At 41.6% G+C, this 18,953-nt stretch overlaps 1 protein-coding gene across 1 annotated transcript in view; it reads left to right on the top strand.

The window, feature by feature from the left end:
* Nucleotides 1–18,953, top strand: part of fut8b (fucosyltransferase 8b (alpha (1,6) fucosyltransferase)) — a 95,473-nt gene that overhangs the window by 51,029 nt on the left and 25,491 nt on the right. Inside the window, exons 3-5 of the mRNA XM_080883768.1 lie at nt 7,300–7,418; nt 9,360–9,522; nt 15,165–15,279. Of these exons, the coding sequence (XP_080739894.1) occupies nt 7,300–7,418; nt 9,360–9,522; nt 15,165–15,279 (397 nt within the window). The remainder of the gene's footprint in view (nt 1–7,299; nt 7,419–9,359; nt 9,523–15,164; nt 15,280–18,953) is intronic.

The raw sequence follows: 18,953 nt of genomic DNA, 5'->3' as shown, positions 1-18,953 counted from the left end.
TCGCACATTCACTCTATGTGTAATAGAGAGACAGATGGTTCTGCTCTTATCGCCGCATGCCGCCGATGTTTCTATGCACACATAAAGTCTACGCCTGTGCATGGGTGCCTGTGACTGCGCATGCATGTGGGCGGGAAGTGGTAGCGCGATCCAGTGTGTGCCATATTAATAGGGAACTTCAGATGTTGCCATTGCTGCTCCTCTGTGATATTCCGATTCACTTTGATGCGGGGCCCTCATCGGTGTACACAAACACACGCGTGCACATTGCTTCAGACAGCTGGTCCCTGATTAAATCCCTTGCTTTTGTAATTATTCAAAATTGGCTTTAAAACAAAGGTGGAATTCATGGCATAAAAAACAAGTGCAGCTTTCAGTCGGCCAGTGTCCAGATGGGTCCCCGGCACACTGCACGCTTGTTGCTTGTTATTGAGTTTGGTTGTTGATCTGGGACTGAGGCCTCCGCAGTTGTTTACTGGGGCACTGCTACAGGGCCTTCACAAGTCCCTCTAAGCTTCTGCTAAGTATCCAGCACAGCAAGCCAAAAGCGGGCAACGGGCTTTCTGAGGTCAAGCTTTATGAGCTATCGACAGTAACAGCGGTTGGTTTGTCTTGTTCACGTCGTTGTCTCTTTGTGCATGCGTGTGCTTGTGTGCGTCTGCGTAATAGTCAGATACAGGTCCAAGAGAGAACTCCAGCACCTCACCCCGCCGTCTCTCTCTTATCCCTATATGAGAGCTCTAATAGACGCAAAAAGGCTGTTAGTGAGCTGCCCGTCATCCCTGCCACAGCCTCTTACTTCTCTGTTCATTGCCTCCTCTTGTTCCTCGTTTCACTCCTCCTTCACCTACAACCCTCCCTCCTCGTCCTCCTTCTCCTCTGCCTCATTCTCCTACCAAACTGCTGACAGGGGTATGGCACGGAGCCAGACTCTATCCCGCAGGTTGTCACAGAATGACTGACTATGTAACAAGTCACTAGCTCACTGATCGACTAGCGGAACGCGTGCCTAACCCAATTCGCAGTTTTACACGTTCTGCAGATTTGGTCCGAGAACATGAATCTCTGAATCTTGTACAAGAACCTGAGCCAATCCTTTTAAAGTACCTAACTATCACATTAGTGCGCTCATTTTTCACGAGTGGCCTCAAACCCATAAAACCGGCGTTATTGCACATTTTGCTGAATAGAAACCCACTGCACTGACACTGATGTATAGTTCAGAGTAGAATTTAACTCGGTTACTGTCATCGCACCGCAGCAGAACTTGATAGATGTGTTATGTATTATCAGGCATTGTGGTGCATTAATTATATACCTGAAGGGATCTTGTTTACATTGTCTCATTCTCTTTGTAATAGAGAGTGAAGCGGCAGCAGTTTGCACGGGATATTGATTTTCTTGATCAAAAATTAGGAAAGTCGCTGAGATGACAAAAAATGCTCAGTTCTACAACCTTTTCTCTGCACGCTTTTTACAAAGTTTTGCTGAACTCTTCATTTCTGAAATGGAATTGTCATATAAAATTAATCAATCAGCACTTAGGTTCAAATTAGTATCACCTGGCTGGCCTACCGATCGAGTACAGCAATTCGGTTATTCAGGCCACTCCTGTGCAATTTGAGTGACAGGCAGCGTGCCAGCCTACCAATCACCCAGTAGCATTAATGAGAGGTGAGCACGAGGTCAAGTTGCTCGGTCTGTCTGGCTCCACCCTCTCTGCAGCTGCTTGTCACCTCAGGCGTGAAGCCAGTGCTCCTCTGGAGACGGTGACACGCGCCAGCCCGATGGTCTGACATCGGAGAGAACGAGGAGCGAGAGTGACAGCTGGGCTGAGCGATGAGGACCTGATCAATTCCCCCAGGCATGCCAGCAGAGGGAGGGAGGGGACAATGCAGAGAAGGAGAAGAGGATGGAACCATGATGGATGGCGTGAGGACTGCGCTAAGTAAAGAGCAGCAAGGAAGAAATGGAAAAATGAGGACAGAGGGGATGAGAAGGGTTGCCGAGACCACAGTCATTGCCTTAATCTGCTTTAAATGTTATTTCAGCCTACCCCAGTGCTAACAGGCTGAGATATACAATCAAATACTAGACGCTAAAACGGGCAGTTCTCTAAATTTATCTTCGATAAACAGTTCAGTGTTTCAGGTGACCCAGTGCATGTAGTGTCCATGATTCAAAGCAGATACAAGAAATTATTTGCATACACAACAACATGTGGCCCTGATCTAGGACAGAAAAGGGCACGATTTAGACAAATTGTCTTTACAGGGTTTGGTAAAATTGTCTTTTAATGGTATAGGCCATTGGCCATTAGACCTCAATTACTTGCCTTCTGCGTGTCCTTGTTTGTTGTTTAGCTTCTGGCTACATTAGGTTGTAAAATCTACACAGTGCTTTTTTGCATACATTTGCCTCATATGTCGCTACCTTTTATGTTAAATAGAAATTTGATCTCTAGAACAGCTATCTTTTCTGTGAGGCTACTGTTCTCTCGTGTGAAAAGGGACAGTAAGAAGATCTACCTATGCTGTGATTTAAGAGTTTAAGAGTGCAAGCGCACCGAGCAGACGCTGCTGCCGTTTACAGACCTGAACTCCCATCGACCCGGCCGTCGCTCAGGCCCAGCGAGAGATGGTCTACTACCATAGACACTAGCTCCATTGTTGAAGCTGTCTGGGGTCTGGACATCTCTGTCAAGTAGGACTCAGAGCAGAGCTGGCTCGCCCTGGATATGCTGAGGCGTTGAAGCATGCGAGGCAAAAATGCACCATTCAGAATCAGTTTACTTGGATGAACAGTGACTCAGTGGATGCAGCAAAGGAAGGAGGCAGGAAATGTAACTAATATGCCACGGGGTTGAAATATATTATGCAAAATTGCAAAACATCTACGCATATAACGTCAGCAAATAATACTGTAAATGGTGATGGCATTTATCTGTTTTTAAAAACAAATGTTGAACACTGGTCGCAGTTTTCATGGTAAGAACAGGCTTTTCCACCAATTTGTAGTATGCACTACGCTTGTATTGTTGTCGTTTATTAGCTTGACTTATTAGAGTCAAGTGACTTAAGATGTTTGAATTCCCAGGAAAGGCTGGAACATGTCAGTCGAGCCTTAAAAGCTTGTGATAATTGAGATGTATATAAGCAAGCATGAATTAAGGTTTTGCAGAATATATGACGTTAATTTGTTCATCAGTTTGGACATGTGACAATTAAATGGTAAATGGCCTGTATTTGTATAACGCTTTACTAGTCCCTAAGGACCCCAAAGCGCTTTACACATGCAGTCATCCACCCATTCACACACACATTCACACACTGGTGATGGCAGCTACATTGTAGCCACAGCCACACTGGGGCGCACTGACAGACGCGAGGCTGCCGGACACTGTCGCCACCAGGCCCTCTGACCACCACCAGTAGGCAACGGGTGAAGTGTCTTGCCCAACGACACAACGACCGAGACTGTCCAAGCCGGGGCTCGAACCGGCAACCTTCCAATTACAAGGCGAACTCCCAAATCTTGAGCCATAATCGCCCACGATTATGATAACAATGTGGGATCAAGTGAATAAAACCCGAGTCACATAGGCCTAGAGACCAGGCAATCACTGGTTAGGACACAAAAATGAGGATTACCCGAGTTGTTGTGAGTGGTTGCTGGAGAGTGATGGAAGCTTTCTACAGACCAGTTGACCAAGTGGGGCACAGACCGAAAACATGTTTCAAAAGGTGGTAAATTTTCATTAAAGGCAGTTTGTATTGCACTTTTTTTTTTTTTCAAGTCTTACTACTGCTGGGTTAGCAGTTAGTATGTATATGCAGAAAACATGGTTAAATACAGGCAACAGTGGAAGTCTTCCAGCAAATAAAACAAACACTAGGAGGTTTTTGGTGCAGCACCTTTTTGTAATAAATTTTACCCAGTGAGATCCGACAATCTCCAGGAACCACTGCCAACCAGTCAGGAAGTACATTTTCTTCCCTAGCAACTGGTAATGTAGTATGGGGGACAACTCCAATGTGCACATGATATCATGTGAGAAACCTCAATTCCTTTGGGTCCAAGTGCATCAATTCTGCTTGACCTGTAGAAGTTTATTTGTTTAATGTGATTTGATTAATTATGTAAGGTTTATAAGTTAGTAAACACTTTTAAATTACTTCATTAATTTAATTAAGGGGATTGAACTATTCTCAAACCCGAATTGGTGGCAAATGGTGGTCTAATACATTTTATCGTATTTTTTCCCCTTTAATTTGTCACATATAGGTCGACTGTCTTTACTACATGTGTAGGCAGTAAAGACAAAGTCTTCCACTTCAAGCTTAGATCGGTGGTGGGAATTCAAATGCACTTTGAGATTTTTTGGGGGGGGGATTTTACATTTTTGATCTCAACAGATGTCTGGCTGTTGTTTTTATGTTTTTTTTAATAATGGAAGTTAATAGTTTTTAGTCTAGATTGGCTCAATATTTATCGTAGATTTTGAGCTCTGTGAAAGAGAAATAGCTAAAGATTTGATATGTTGGGAGCATTTTGTTGAATTCTACATAAAGGGCAGCAGAATGAACTTTTGATAATAAATAAGTTGCAAAAGAAATACTTGCATAAAAAGACATCTATATTTGTAATGGGACATAAAAACCCCACTGACTGCACTACTGCAATGTAACCCTGCCTCTTTTCATCCCCTGCAGATGCCAAAAACTTTTCAGGTTACATAGATCGCCTCGTCTTCTGTTTTTTGTGTCCGTGTGCTTTGTCAAAGAACAAAGGAAATGATGTCACTTTGTAATTGTCCTACTTCCTGTACAATGGAGTAACTACTGGATTAAGGCCTTTAGGGACGGCTTTTCTGAACAGAGTTAGCTGTGAAAAAAGATACTACAGCTGATATTTGGTTTGAAAATGCACCTGGGTCCTTTTTAAAAAAAGATCTGTGTCAGGAAGCTGTAACGGGACACATCATAGATTTCACGGAGAAAAGAAGCCCTGATTTAAGGAATGCATATAAATATCCGTGGTGCCAGAATGTTATGCAGAGGTTTAGCATTCCATGATGCAGTTACGTAATGTAGATGTCAAATAACCTCTCTTTTCTCTTCAGTTTCCATGGCTTTGAAGCACAATGCTCAGTTAGTGCTCAGTGAAGTGGGAGGCCAGGGCTTCTGGGGAATGAGGGGGAAGTTGTGTGGCAAGAAAGGCTACTGCAACTTTAAAAGTCTCATCTTTATGCCTGCCAGCGACTGATGTTCCTTATTTATGGAGCAAATTGAGTTTGCATGCCTTGATGACTCATTAACATGGCCTTTGCAGCACTTCACTAATGCCCCTGTGCATTTGGACATATTCAGTTTTTAATGAGTTTATGTAGAGAAATTGATTTTGTATAATGTCAGTGGCATTTTTTTTTCCTTTGGCTAATTTGAACTCTGTTGTCAGAGTGCTCATTTGTATTTTTATTACATGCATGTAATTCATATTCATATAGAAAGTCAAAGTTTTGTATTATTTGTGTTTGTCGGTTGTATAAATACATGCCAAAGGACTAATGCCTGTCTTTTAAGTAGATCCGACTACTCTGAGTGTCGCCGGGGCGGCATCTTGCCATGACGCCAACGCAGATTTCGAAAACAGTACCAGCATCACAGTCGTGCCTGGTAACAAAAGGGCCGCCATAGTCTCCGGAGCACTAATGTAGCACATGATAGATGCTGTAATCAGAGGGAATTCCCACTGCGTCTGCCGATAAACAGTCAAAGTACAGTAACTAATTGTAAATAATCAATTTAGTGCTCTAGTATAGCTTTTATGTAGCTGTGGTTTTTCTGAAATGGTAACTTAGTGTCATCTTTGTATGCTATGATCCTGCCACTAAATCAGATTTGTATCCATTAAGGAGTTAAAACGTTAGCCTATGGAGGTATTGCATTACAAACTCAATGCATTTGCCATTCTTGTAGTAAAAGGAGAACCGTGTTCTAGCTTAAGAGTTGCTTTTATTTGTTTCTGTCTTCTACATTATTTGATTAAATGTAACACATGGCATTTCACCATCATTTGCCTTTCACTTCAGAGACTGCTCAGTGGATTCTTGGGATATTTTTGTAAAACTGTAGAGTAGGAGACAGGTCGGCCTTAACAAACACGGAGAGTGATTCAGTGCCCTGTGCATAATCTTGAGCTCTGAATAAATAAATCAGGACAGGGCTCTGGAACGCTGCGCTGTGGTGTTTTTAGTAAATGAAATGGAATTTTCAGTGGCGAACACTGCGAGATGCCAGCTTTCGTGGCTTAGTTTTGAAAGCAGCTTTTAAGTCAGAAGAGATATGGTTCACTAACCAGTGCATGATGGAAGATAAACATTTTCACTAATTCATCAGAATACTCAGCTACATTGTTAGACTGTTAAAAAGTCAGTTTGGTGGTAATCGAGTTTGTGTTCCAGCGACTTTTACATCAAGTTAGCCTTGCACTACATGTGATTTACCTGTTTTCAATAAAGATGCAAAGACATATCTGCAAAAATCTGACATTTTGATAGATTTTTGACTTGGGTGGGGAAAACAACATGACATTGATGTGTGCAAAGGATTTTTATCTGTCGTCAAACGTCAGTTTTGCTCTGGCTAAATGTTCAAGCATTGTGTGACAAAGAGCTCAGAGACTCTCTAATATATTAAAGTATTTCTGTATGTGCATCTGCTTGTCACCACAACACTTTTACGGTTTGCCTCCAGCTGATTACTGCTTAAGATATAAATGGGTAAAACACCAAATTAGAGGTTGTTTGGATTAGAGTTTGATTTTGAGGTTCTCCTGCCTGCTGCATATGTCAGTTTTAAAGATGTTGGAGAATTTTTTTTCTTCCTTGTTATGATTTGGAAAATATATTTGCAATTTTAGAATTAGGAAAATGTTCCATTTGTTTCCCTCAAACTAAATTTGTAATAAACATTTTTTTTAAAACCCAACAAAGAATCAAAAGTCATATATTGGCTGTTAGCCCATTAAAATCACTGTAAATTTAAAACTCATGGCTTTATTTTGTCTATTCTAAATAAGCAATTTAAAGACTTACAAGTGCACAACATATACATCGTGTGACCCTTCATTATTGAGATGAGAAAAATGAATTTATTGCAGTGTCTCCTTTATTTACCTATTTAATTTTACATTTGCAGCACAGCTTATCTGCAGAGATGGATGTTTTTGCTCTTTTCTCTTACTAGTGATGTGCATGTTCCCAAATTCATCTGTTATATCTCCTATTGTGTCCGTCAGGATACCAGAGGGTCAAGCCGATGCCGGGTCCTTGGCAGCAGGAAGGCTGCGCTCCCTGGAGGACCAACTAACCAGAGCCAAACAGAAGATCCACAGCTTCCAGAAACTTACTGGAGATGGTAAGCAGAGTAGAGTTACCTAAAAGGTTGCAGGGAAGAATTTGGCACAGAGCTTACAAATATGAGGAAAAAAAAATTGATTTTCAAGGTGTGGGCTGTCTATGAGCTTTGAGTCTATGACTCCTATGAGCTTTTTCCTGCAGCGAGAATCTGAGTCTAGTCTGGCGTTAAGCCTGCTCTAGCTCTGGAGCAATAATGGCAAAGCCACATGATGAGATGGACAGGGCTATGTGTGTATTTGCCACCCTAAGCATGGTCAGAGGGGCAGGTAAGCTGTCAGGTGAGCAAAGAAATGTGTGAATGAAGTGGAAGCAGTGTGGATGTACCATTGGCAAGAGTGAAAGGTGAGGGGAAAAAAGAGAAAAGGGGGGGGGGGGGGGAAAGACATGCGAGCTTGGAGGGCAGAGCAGGGTCAGTCTCTCCATCTTGCCGCAGGGGGAGGAAAAAGCTAAAAATACCCTTCAGCTTTTTTCCACAAGGGAGGCACTAAAGAGAAAAGAGAATATGTGAGAAACAAGGGAAAAAAATAAGAGCTTTTCCCTCTTCACCAACTCCTTCCCCTGCTTGAGGCTGTTCTTTCCTTCCCTCGATTTTTTTTCTTCTGTTTTTCTCCACAAAAATGAGAGCAGGCAGCTGTGTTATCCATGTAGGTTACTCCACATTGTTTGGCTCGGGAGGGGTATAGAGATCCTCCCTGTGTTCGAAAAACACAAGAGCGCCATCGCAAGCAGGAGGGATCAAGTTGTTAATAATGAGGTCAAAAAAACACCCAGAGACAGAGTATGAAAGAAGAAGACTCTAATGGTTATGTTCCCAGACCTTGCTTTGTGCTTGTAGTAGGGCTGGGCGATATGACCCAAAATTCATATCTCGATATTTTTTAGCTGGATGGCGATATAAGATATATATCTCGATTTTTTTTTTTTTTTAAGCCATAAGTTAAGAACAAAAAGAGAGTTCTTAGTCACACTGTGTCCCAGATGTCACACGGGCACTTTTATTTACATACAGCGTAGATATTATTAAAAAATAAATTATCAGCATATATTAAATAATCATGGTCCATAAATAAAAGAAAACAATGTTGTTTTTGTGCATAACAAAAAGCTCACAATTGTGCAGTCAAAATGTAAACTAATAGACGCTGAGCATAATAACAAAGAGACAGATTTCACAGCTGCACCACGTCTCTGAACAGGTGCCATTTGTGGTCCTTATACACACACAGTACGTATCACTCCGCGAGGCTCCTCCTCTGTAGCCGTAATTCTCCGACAATCCATCAAGCGGTGCAGCTCCGTAGCTTAGCAAAGTCATATTAAAACATTTTTTGACAGATTGCTGAGCGCTGTGTACCACATAAAATCGGTTCGCGGTCAGTAAGCACAACCAGAATTCATACATAAGGCGCACTGTCGATTTTTGAGAAAAGGAAAGGATTTTAGGCCGTGCAGCCCCTCTGGGCTGCATGTCATTAGCGCGGTTAGCTCGCTAACACGTTGACGCCATCCAGCCCCACGCACGGTAACTCGCTAACGGAGATTTTCCGCTTTCATCTTGTCATTGCCTGCAGGTGAAGCTATGGGGGAGTTGTGTTCAGTGCAGGAGAGGCGAGGCCGAGTAACGTTGCGTAGAGACAAAAGTGGACGAAAGAGAGGCAAACCTGCGGCTCCACAAGTATAATTATAACGTAACATAGACTATATCGATATAAACGATATTGTCACATCTTATATCTCGTATGAAAATATATCGATATTTTTTAAAAACTCGATATATCGCCCAGCCCTGGCTTGTAGGTTATTTACGCTCTCATAATATAATGCTCAGATATTCTGAAAGTCCTCCTGGCACCTTGTTTCTTCTAGCTGAGTAACTCAATAGTTCTACGCCTGTGCCTAAAATGTCACAGAAGCTGAGTGTCTTTGTTGGTCCTTGTAGGTCCCGGGCCCACTCAGGAGGAGCTGCGGCGGAGGGTGGAGAATGGGGTTAAGGAGTTCTGGTACTTTGTCCGCAGCGAGGTGAAGAAACTGGCCAATGTTGAGCCCAGCGAGAGGCAGAAGTACGCTGACACACTCCTGCAGGACCTGGGACACCAGGAGAGGTGGGCTGCTTGGAAAAAATGGGAAACACTCGCAGTGAAACCAGTGATAAATAAAAAAAAAAAATCATGTTTTGTTTTTATGTCTTTGATTTAGTGTCGCCATCTTAATAAGGTGCAGGCCTGGCTAATGGCTCCTTTCTGTGTGGAAGGCTTTATGAAGTCTGCAAAGATTTCATCTTGTGTTAAAATCTGGGTGATTGCGGTTGCTTATGTGGTTTGGAAATATTAATATATGCACATAAATGCTATCTGTTGGTTTGCTTTCTCTGTTTTTCGGAGCAAAATTGCAGCAGGTTCGGTCGAGGAAAAGCATTCTACATCCTGAAAATAATATACTTTGTTTTGTAGGGTCTAAAAGCATTTAAAAATCCCTCACCTATCAAACTATTAGCTACTCAGACTTTTTAGTCATGTAAGAGGCCCCAACACTGGACAGTCCACAGAACTACAGCACAAGCCTGGTAATTTTCCATTTAAAACGCCTTTCAAATCAGGAAACAAAAATACATAAACCACCTGTAAATGTTCAACATTTGCAGTTAACATACAGGAGTTGGCGCAGTATCCCACTCGAAAAAAAAAAAGTCCCTGCGAAAGCGCATGTAATTCCACCCTTACACCGCCCCCGGGATAAAAGCATATAAATGTGCTGACAATTATATGTATTTTTGCAGCAGAAGGGTCAATAATGCTGCCGTTTGGGACGTTAATGACAATCTGCGGGGGAATTAGTTTCATGGTCCCTGTGGTTAGTGCTCCAGGCCAGTAAGGACAAGTGATGAAATCTATAAGTTCATTATGCCACAGAGAATGGAGCTGTTAAAAATCCCAACTCGACATCCAATGCTTGGTTAAATAAGTTTATCTGTTTGTTGCTAAATTAATCAGAAGTGTTTCATATTTCACAAAGTAGTTTATAAGTTTAAAAACTAGGGTATCGCATCGAAAGCAGTATTGAAAAATTAAAAACGGCTCTGAGCCCTATTAATATGTAAGGTGTTTTTCAGAGCCTCTCCGTTCTTTTGGTTAGGATTTTAAAGTAACAGTAAGTAACACCCACGCACAGCTTATCATACGTGTGTCCAAGTGTAAAGAAAAGGGCTTGCACAACTGTCAGTCATGGCTACTTTTGATCAATTCTAACTTTTTTGTCACCTTTAGGACTAAATAATTATTAAGGTACCAGTTAGTTATTTAGGCAAACAGGTTTTTAAAGAGACACTGTAGGAACTTGGATTATAGATGTGACTAGTGCTAATGCCATCTGTAATAAATGGGATAAAATCCTGATAGTCTTGAAAGCAGTGCTACGATAGCTGCTGAGTAATAAAGGGCAAAGGTCATGGACACACTTTCTGTCATTTGGATTGCAGCTTTGCAGAGAAAAGCCGGGTGTCACTTTGCCAAGTGGCTCCATTGTAATCCCAATGAAGTGGCTTATAAAACCCATTGTCTTAGTCATTGCTGCCTAAGAAGCTTTCCACAGACTGATTCCACCGCCTAATACACAGGCAGACATGAGCACACGGTCACAGACTTTCACACGCATTCGCTTTCTATCTAACGTCCCTCCCTCCTCCCCTTCTCGCTGCAAAGATGGAGCAGAGGTGGAAAGAGCAGGGAAATGTTTGACTTAAATAAATCCTTGTTTAAATTCTGCTCAGCAAGGTTGAAAGGTCATTGCCTTAAAAATTTCCAAGGCAAAAAATGCAGCACGCTTAAAAAAAAGCACTGAAAGTGCTGAAAATGATCACTGCATTATAGAGGGCTTTTAATTTGACTAAGTTTTACAGGTAGCTCATAAAGAACTGTCATAAAACAACAGGTCAAAGTTTGAATGTCTGCAGCAGGAAATTAAGCAATCAAAAATGTGTCACAGTAGTGGTGCCTCTGTGTGTGTGTTTGTGTGTGTTATGGTTTCTCAGTAATATGCTATAATAGCACTGTAAGCTCAGTGTAAACTTAACCTTAAGCCTAAAATAATCTAGCTGAGATAACGGTTTAAAATCACAGTTAAAAAGCACGCCATGTTAACCTCCTAAGACCCAAACTCTTCCACGGCATGCATTTTTAATTTCTCTTTGACATCTGGGCATATTGGGTGGGACCTGATGAATGTAAAAACAAAGATTTACGAGATTTTATTTTTATTTTTTCACCTGATTTTTGTTTCTAAGAAAAATGAGAGTCACATATGAGGATATTCATTTAAAATTTCAATAGAACCTTAGCAGTATAATGTCCTCGTAAGTGGATATCAGGCTATTGTTGAGCAAAATTGAGTATTTTGGTCTAAATAACCCAAAATGTGATGTCCACATATGTGGACCGTAGGTCCTAGGAGGTTAAAGGCGATCATGTGATATTGACCAAATCTCCAGAAAAAAGACTCTATTTTTCTAACACCAATAATCTAGTTGATCAGACTGATTTGCATACTGTAGAAAGCACCCAGAGAAGGAAATGTGTAATTTGGGCTACAGAACATCTGGCAATTTTTATGACTTCTGTTGAGATAATTACTACGTCTGAAAGATGGAGGGATTTGTAAGTTATATTCAACAGTGCTACAAACATATCCGCTGGGTAGCCTAAACTCATATAACTGCGCTTCTAGAGAATGAAAGCCTCACTGAAAGCCTGTAACTGAAACCAGAATAAATTCACAGAGTAGAGCACAGCAATTAAAAAAATATTTAGATGATAAAAAAGAACCTCTTGTCTTTCCTCCCTTTTGCACATAATCTGTCTCAACTGACTCGGTGATATTTATGCTTTAATCTGAAACCTGTAATTGCTCTGCAGTCGGTGCTGAGAAAAGTTGTGCAGCTGCAGCCTTTGGCGCTTCACTTTCGGCCAATCAAAGGCTGTGGCAAAGCTCACGAGCTTCAGATATCCATAAGACCCCACACGCTTAGCCACACACAATGCAGTGCATATGCTAGGTTTCATATCAGCGCGGTGTTCTCCTGCCTTGCTGCCAAATCCCTCAGGGCTTGTCTGTGGATTCCTTCTTGTTAGGTTTTTGCAACGGGCCAGTTTGCGTTTCCTTTGCACAGAGGGTTGGTTATGGCTCCCCTGTGCACTACAGGAGGAGACATCCATTTACACGCTGTGGTTCCAGCTTCAAAATGGGACAGTGACTAATGATGCTGTCTTCGTTAGCTTTAAGTAAGACGCCATTCGCTGTGCCGCACTGTTAAAAAGGGGCCATGGTACGGTTTTGTGTCGCACACATTTAGAATGCATTTTCAGACACATATGTTGTGGAAAGGAGACACGTAAGCTTTCTCAGATTAATTATGAAATAATACTTTTCAGGTTTCTCCTCTGCAGGGTTTTGGATTGTCAAGTAGACGTATTATTAACTTTTCAGCATATTCAGCTGCCTCTCTAGTCAGTTTCTCGTCCTTTGGCTTAACACCAACTCAACTTCCTTAGCTGCATGTGAACCTCTTTTCTGCAGCAGAATTCTTAAAGAGGCGCTCCTGCTCGCAACAGACCCCCAAAACAGAAGAAGTGCTACTGTCGCAAGGCCCATGTCTATACAGTGGATGTGGCACACACCCAGTGGCAGGATGAAATTCTGCATGCTGATTCACTGTTGCAGCTCATTTGGGTCTCTTAACGGAACTGATCTGTTGATAATTTGACATGTACGTCCCCTGCTGTAACACTTTAAAAAGTTTCCTGGAAAAAAAAAACTCTATAGCAACCTGGACAGGAAGCCACCCAATAGGAAAAATACAAGATGGGAACGGGTGGGGTAAACTGGAGTGAGCAGATTATTTACTAGTAAATGGAGATGCTTTTGTTTAAAAAAGAAAAAAAAAAAAGATAAGAAAATGGTGAGTTAAAATACCCGGGTGGTCTACCTACACCTAACTGAAGTTTATGTTGAAGAAACACTGCGTTACTTTCATCTTCCCTGCGTGTCCTTGTATGCACTGCTGATTATACGTTAAAGAACTCTCAGTCACACAGGATGCGACTGATTTGGGTCAAACAAATGACTAATAAATTATGTGTGTCTGCGCGTGTGCGTTTGTGTGTTTGTGTGTGTGAGAGAGATGCTTTTGCATTTGCCCTTAGCTGCATATATCTCAGTTCTCGTGTAACTTTGGAAGTGGATGGTCACGATATTAAGCGGCATGTGACACATACACAAATTTGCTGCCAGCAGCATGCAGATAGCCAGCTTAATCCAAAAAGCAGCTAAACAACCAGAAAGACACTGTTGTCAGTCAGCATTAGAATTTATTTCCTGTTAATATAAAAGACTATTCAGACTTTGTAATGCTTTACTCGCACAATATACTCTTGTCTGGTTGATTTTCTTATCCAAGTGTTTCACAGGTAAGGTGTATACCATTATAACATTGGGGAAACTGTTATGCTACAGGGAGAGGAAACATTTCCTTTTATTGAGGACAGTTTATGTCCAGGAAAGTGCAGATAGAGATTAGAATAAAAATTGATTACATATTATGTAAGAACTCCTTTCGAATCATTTCATCATGTAGATGAAAGATAAAAGGAGCCGGCCGAGGTGGTTCGAGGATCTGATGGGGATACCTTCTAGGCGCCTCCTGGGCATGGTGTTGCTGGGATGTCCTACTAAGAGGAGGCCCTGGGGCAGACCCAGGAAATGCTGGAGAGTTTATATCTCTCAGCTGGCCTCGGCGTTCCCTTGGATGAGCTGGAGGAGGTGGCTGGGGTGAGGGAGGTCTGAGCTTGTCTGTTTACACTGCTACCCCCACAGCCCTTCTCCATATGAGTGCAGATGGATGTTGCACATTTAATACTGCCCACATATCAAAAATAGAAGTGGGCAATATGGTTATGGACTAAATATGTAATTTTTTTGATATTCTTATATCTTGATATCAGTGGCAATAAATTCTATTAATTTGTGAATTACAGCCAACCAGCGGTAACAAAGCCTATAGCTTTGTTTCTGTATTTCACACAGAACTATAACCTGTGAATCCTGATTGATCGTGGGCCAGATGAGCCACTAGTCATTAAGGTTCTAATTATTTTACATTGTAATCTCTATTTCCAGTACAATTCATATTAAGCAATGTTCATATTACCAACAAATTGACTTTTTATGTCCTTAATTAATATTAGCCTGTGACTGGATACGTTTCACACACCCTGAAAGGCTCATGCTTTGCACAGCGAAAGATGATTAACTTGTTGACCTGTTAAGGACATAAGGTTGTGTGTTTTATTATCTTTGAGAATGTACACATATTACCAAGGAGTACCTAATATAAGTGCGCTAATTGCATTTAAAAGCTCTGTGCCAGATGTTGACACTGTTAATGAGAGCAAAAGAGTGTCTGTTCTAAATACGGGGGGGGATCAACTGCAGTCAGATTATTAAGTACAAGCCTCTCAGAGATGTACTTTTGCTTTTTGGGTAGGAACTGTGGGCGTTTGGCACTAAAAGCAATGCTCATAGATGTGAAGTGCAGTGATTTGCAGATGCACTGCTTTTAATCTGATGTTACTGGCAATGCTCGCATCTAGAAAAGGTGTTTTTTTTCTGGGGGGGTGTGTGTACAGACCTAACAAATTACACATGCCTGGCAGACTTCTCGAGCGATAAATTTTTGAAATTTGTGTGTCTGCAGGTCCATCATGACAGACTTGTACTACCTCAGCCAGGCAGATGGAATTGGTGAATGGAGAATGAAGGAGGCTAAAGACCTGTCGGATCTGGTCCAAAACAGAATCACCTATCTACAGGTATCCACAGACACAGCAGCTGCTGAGCCAACTGGACTATACCATTTCACACACAAACATACACAAAGGTGTCGGAGACATAACTATGCTGTGAGCATCGATGCAAATATTTTCTTCACACAAATAAATGCACATATGCATAAACCAGAAATATCTTTCACACTTGCTCGTCTGATTTGCACCGTCCATATCTGTCAACATCAGTTTGCACAACTAGAAGGTGAGTGGTACCATAGCAGACGGTTTCAGCAGTTACATTTGACAAGCTTGTTGTTTGTCAGCAGTTTAGTGTCACCTACGCACATGCGGCAAAGCACAGAAACGCAAAGTGACAGATCAGCACATGTGGATATGCGAAAATGTAAAGAAATCTCAATGCACTACAGTAACAGACACAAATGCACACACTCACCAAGAGTCACAGAGATGCACATACACTTACAGGCCAGTGCATGCACAACTCAAGACCCGGGATGCATTCACTCGCTTCAGCTGCCCTGCTCCCCTTCTCCAGCTCTGGTGCTGCAGGGTTCCCGGGCGGGGCGTTGTGGTGCGGCACCATGCCCTGCAGCATTAATGAGCCGGTGTGTTTGACGAAGAGGACCCAGTCAGTCTGGCTGGGTGGAGACAGCACCACTAACAGCTGCTGTCACCACCGCTGAGGGATCACACCGCTCTACCAGCTGCCATCACTAATTCATCACACACGCATACACACATTCGTGTACAGATGGATTCATCCGCACCTATGCGGGCAACTGGCGCACATTCACACAACCTCAGCTTTACATATGCACACGCTCATACCCGAAGAGTGTGTGCACGTGAGTTTGTGCGTGTGTCTCTTTCAACATCCCTTATGCATACTCACACATATATACATACTCACACAGACGGACTCCTCCCTCCTGTCCTCCTGTCTCTGCCACTCGCACCAGCCTCTCCTTTCATTCCCGGTTTAACTAACTCCATTTCTCCGTCTGCTCCATCTGTCCACTCGCAACATCGAGGCTCACTTCTTCAGATGGCGCTCTGTTGGACAAGCCTTTCATCTATTTTTGCACTATGAGCCTTTGCGTAGTGGTGTTAAAAGCTAATGAACAAAATCATGTTTTTGATCTTTGGTGCTTTTGCACACCATTTCCCAGAGAGCACTTATCACTATAAATCTGTCCAGTGCTTGGCATGGCGTGCTTGTGTGCTTATAATCACAATCACCCTAGCCAGCTCTACAAAGCTTTATTGCATCTTTCAGCTGATTTGTTTTGCTTTTATTTGTGCAATTTTGGCCCCAGCAGGCAGCTGTTTTGATTCAAAGAGCTCTGTACAAGCTGAGTAAAAACTGGAGCTTTGGCAGCTCTGTGGTTGTGTTCACCTGTTACAGCTTTAAGATAGTTGTCCAGATAGATTTGATCACCTATGCCCCTCAGTGCCAGAGATCCAATCAGAGTAATGTTTACTAATCACTTGGAGTAAGGCATAAATCAAGTGCTCATGTCAATGCCAAAGAAGGAAAGCAGATCGTGTACCTGTTAGTAACACATCTAGAGACATGAAGAGTGCGAGCATTCATCCCAGCACACTGTTAACGCTGAAGAATCAAAAGACAGTCTTGATCTATGATTGAATGGTGTTTTCTATGGTGTTAGCTTTTGTCTGTTGTGCTTACATGTACCCTTGTGCGTAGGTATAGAGTTTAAATCCCATTAACAAAAAGGAGACTTCTCGTGTAACTGGAAAAACAATTCAATAGAAAACCAATTGCAGAATGCAAAACGTTTTGCCGTTGCTTCCAACAAAGAAACTCTTATCAGGAAAAACAAAATGTGAAATAATTTCATAAAATGATCCATGAATGAATAAAGGAAACGACACATGCTAAAACCTTTTAAAAAGTTCTTCCTGCATCGGATTTTCTAATAATGATATTAGATTTAGTTTTTTTCTGAAGGTGAAGCTCGTGCAGCCATTGTAGATGTTCATGCTAATTAACCAGTCCCTCTAAATGACACGCGATTGCACCTTCATGTGTAAAATATGTCACAGCCTGTCAGCAAGAGGTGTTTTTCCTAAAAAGGCATCCGTGAGGAAAATGCAGAAGCTTTAATGAGCTGAATATATTATGCAGTTTATTGCTGAAACATCAACATATTATTGTAAGTCTCCTGCCAGCAAAGCGCAGCAACAGCGATTTTACTTCAAACGTGCCGGAGTCTTACTTTAGAGGGGGTCTATTATGCTCATTTACAGCGTCGTATATTCTACTTTTGGACTATACTACAGTAACTTCACACGATTCACAGTTCAAACTAATACTGATATATAACTGCTCATCTTACAGTGCTCTGTTTGAAATGAGCTGTTTTCACTCTTTTGTCTTTCCCTTTAAGTTCTGGGCCTTACTCTACGATGCTTGTTCAAGGATATCTTTCCATTATCTGCATTCGTTTACTCTAACATTGTCGATCTGTTTAAATGATCACACAAAGGTTGTTATCTACTAAGTTAACCTGCATTCACACAAAAGGGCTGGTGTTGGCAGCATCTGACGAATCCTAAAGTGGCGTTTCACAGATCACATGACTCTTCTTCCACGAAAATGATCACTATGAGCCCCTACAACAGAAACATTATCAAATGTATAGAGAACTTAGAAAATGCAACTTTAAAATGAAACACTGTTGAAAAAAGGACACATATTGATCGTTAATGATTAATTTTAGCGCATTAAACAGGTAAAATAAACATTTTAATTCCAGTTGATTGTTTTATCACAGATTGTGTTCTAAGTGCTGCTATTTATTTTCTAAGGTGACAGCTGCACCTTAAAACTCTGAAACTTTAAACAGGATCCATTTAAACATTAAAGTTTACTAACTAATAAACAAGAAGTTGAAATCGCTTCAATTTGATTCGGATCCAAGAGAAATTAATTTTGTCCCAGCCGGTGTGAAACTGAATCTCAGAACATAACCTGCTCCTACTGTTCAGGCACAGACGTCTGAGGGATCTTCCAGGAGTTGTGACGCTATTTTCTGGAGAACTGATTTATCAGTAGGTAGTGATTTTATACCTGTTGATCTCTAAACTGGATCTTAACCTGCTCCAGCACAGGTTAGGTTCACAGCATAAGTTACCATGGTGATTTAGAGATCTTGCCTGGATAAGCCAAAATCCTGCTTTGTAGTGTAGGCCTCTCATTGGTTGCCTGTTGTAAACAGAACATTCACAGCCAGAGCCTGAGATGACAGTATTAAGCATGCCCCCTCTCTATGACATCACTCAGATCCAAGAGGAGAAAAATTGCTTGAAATCAAACATTTAGAACAGTCTTAAGTCTTGGTTTTTATTCATACGTGCACTGATCTCATGGGTTTTTTTTACATCTAATATAATCATCCAGTGTGGTAAGATAAATGCGTATGACAAAAATAGGAAAACACAAAAGGAGCCCTTTGAACAACTTGTCACGATTTCAGCATCACAGTGGATAATTACCTAAGCTCGGCATACTTCTGTCTCAAATTCAGTGGTCCTCAGCCATAGTCCCTAAATAAACAATATCTCCGTGGTCTCTCTAGTGCAAATCGCTCTGCAGCTGATGCTGTGTTTCACACTCAAAAAAAGAACAATTTAAAGAGCCACTTAACCTACAGTACAAAGCGCTACTCGAA

The sequence above is a fragment of the Rhamphochromis sp. 'chilingali' genome (assembly GCF_963969265.1).
Source record: "Rhamphochromis sp. 'chilingali' genome assembly, chromosome: 5".
In the NCBI taxonomy this organism is placed as follows: Eukaryota; Metazoa; Chordata; class Actinopteri; order Cichliformes; family Cichlidae; genus Rhamphochromis; species Rhamphochromis sp. 'chilingali'.
This window is presented reverse-complemented; position numbering and strand designations above follow the sequence as displayed.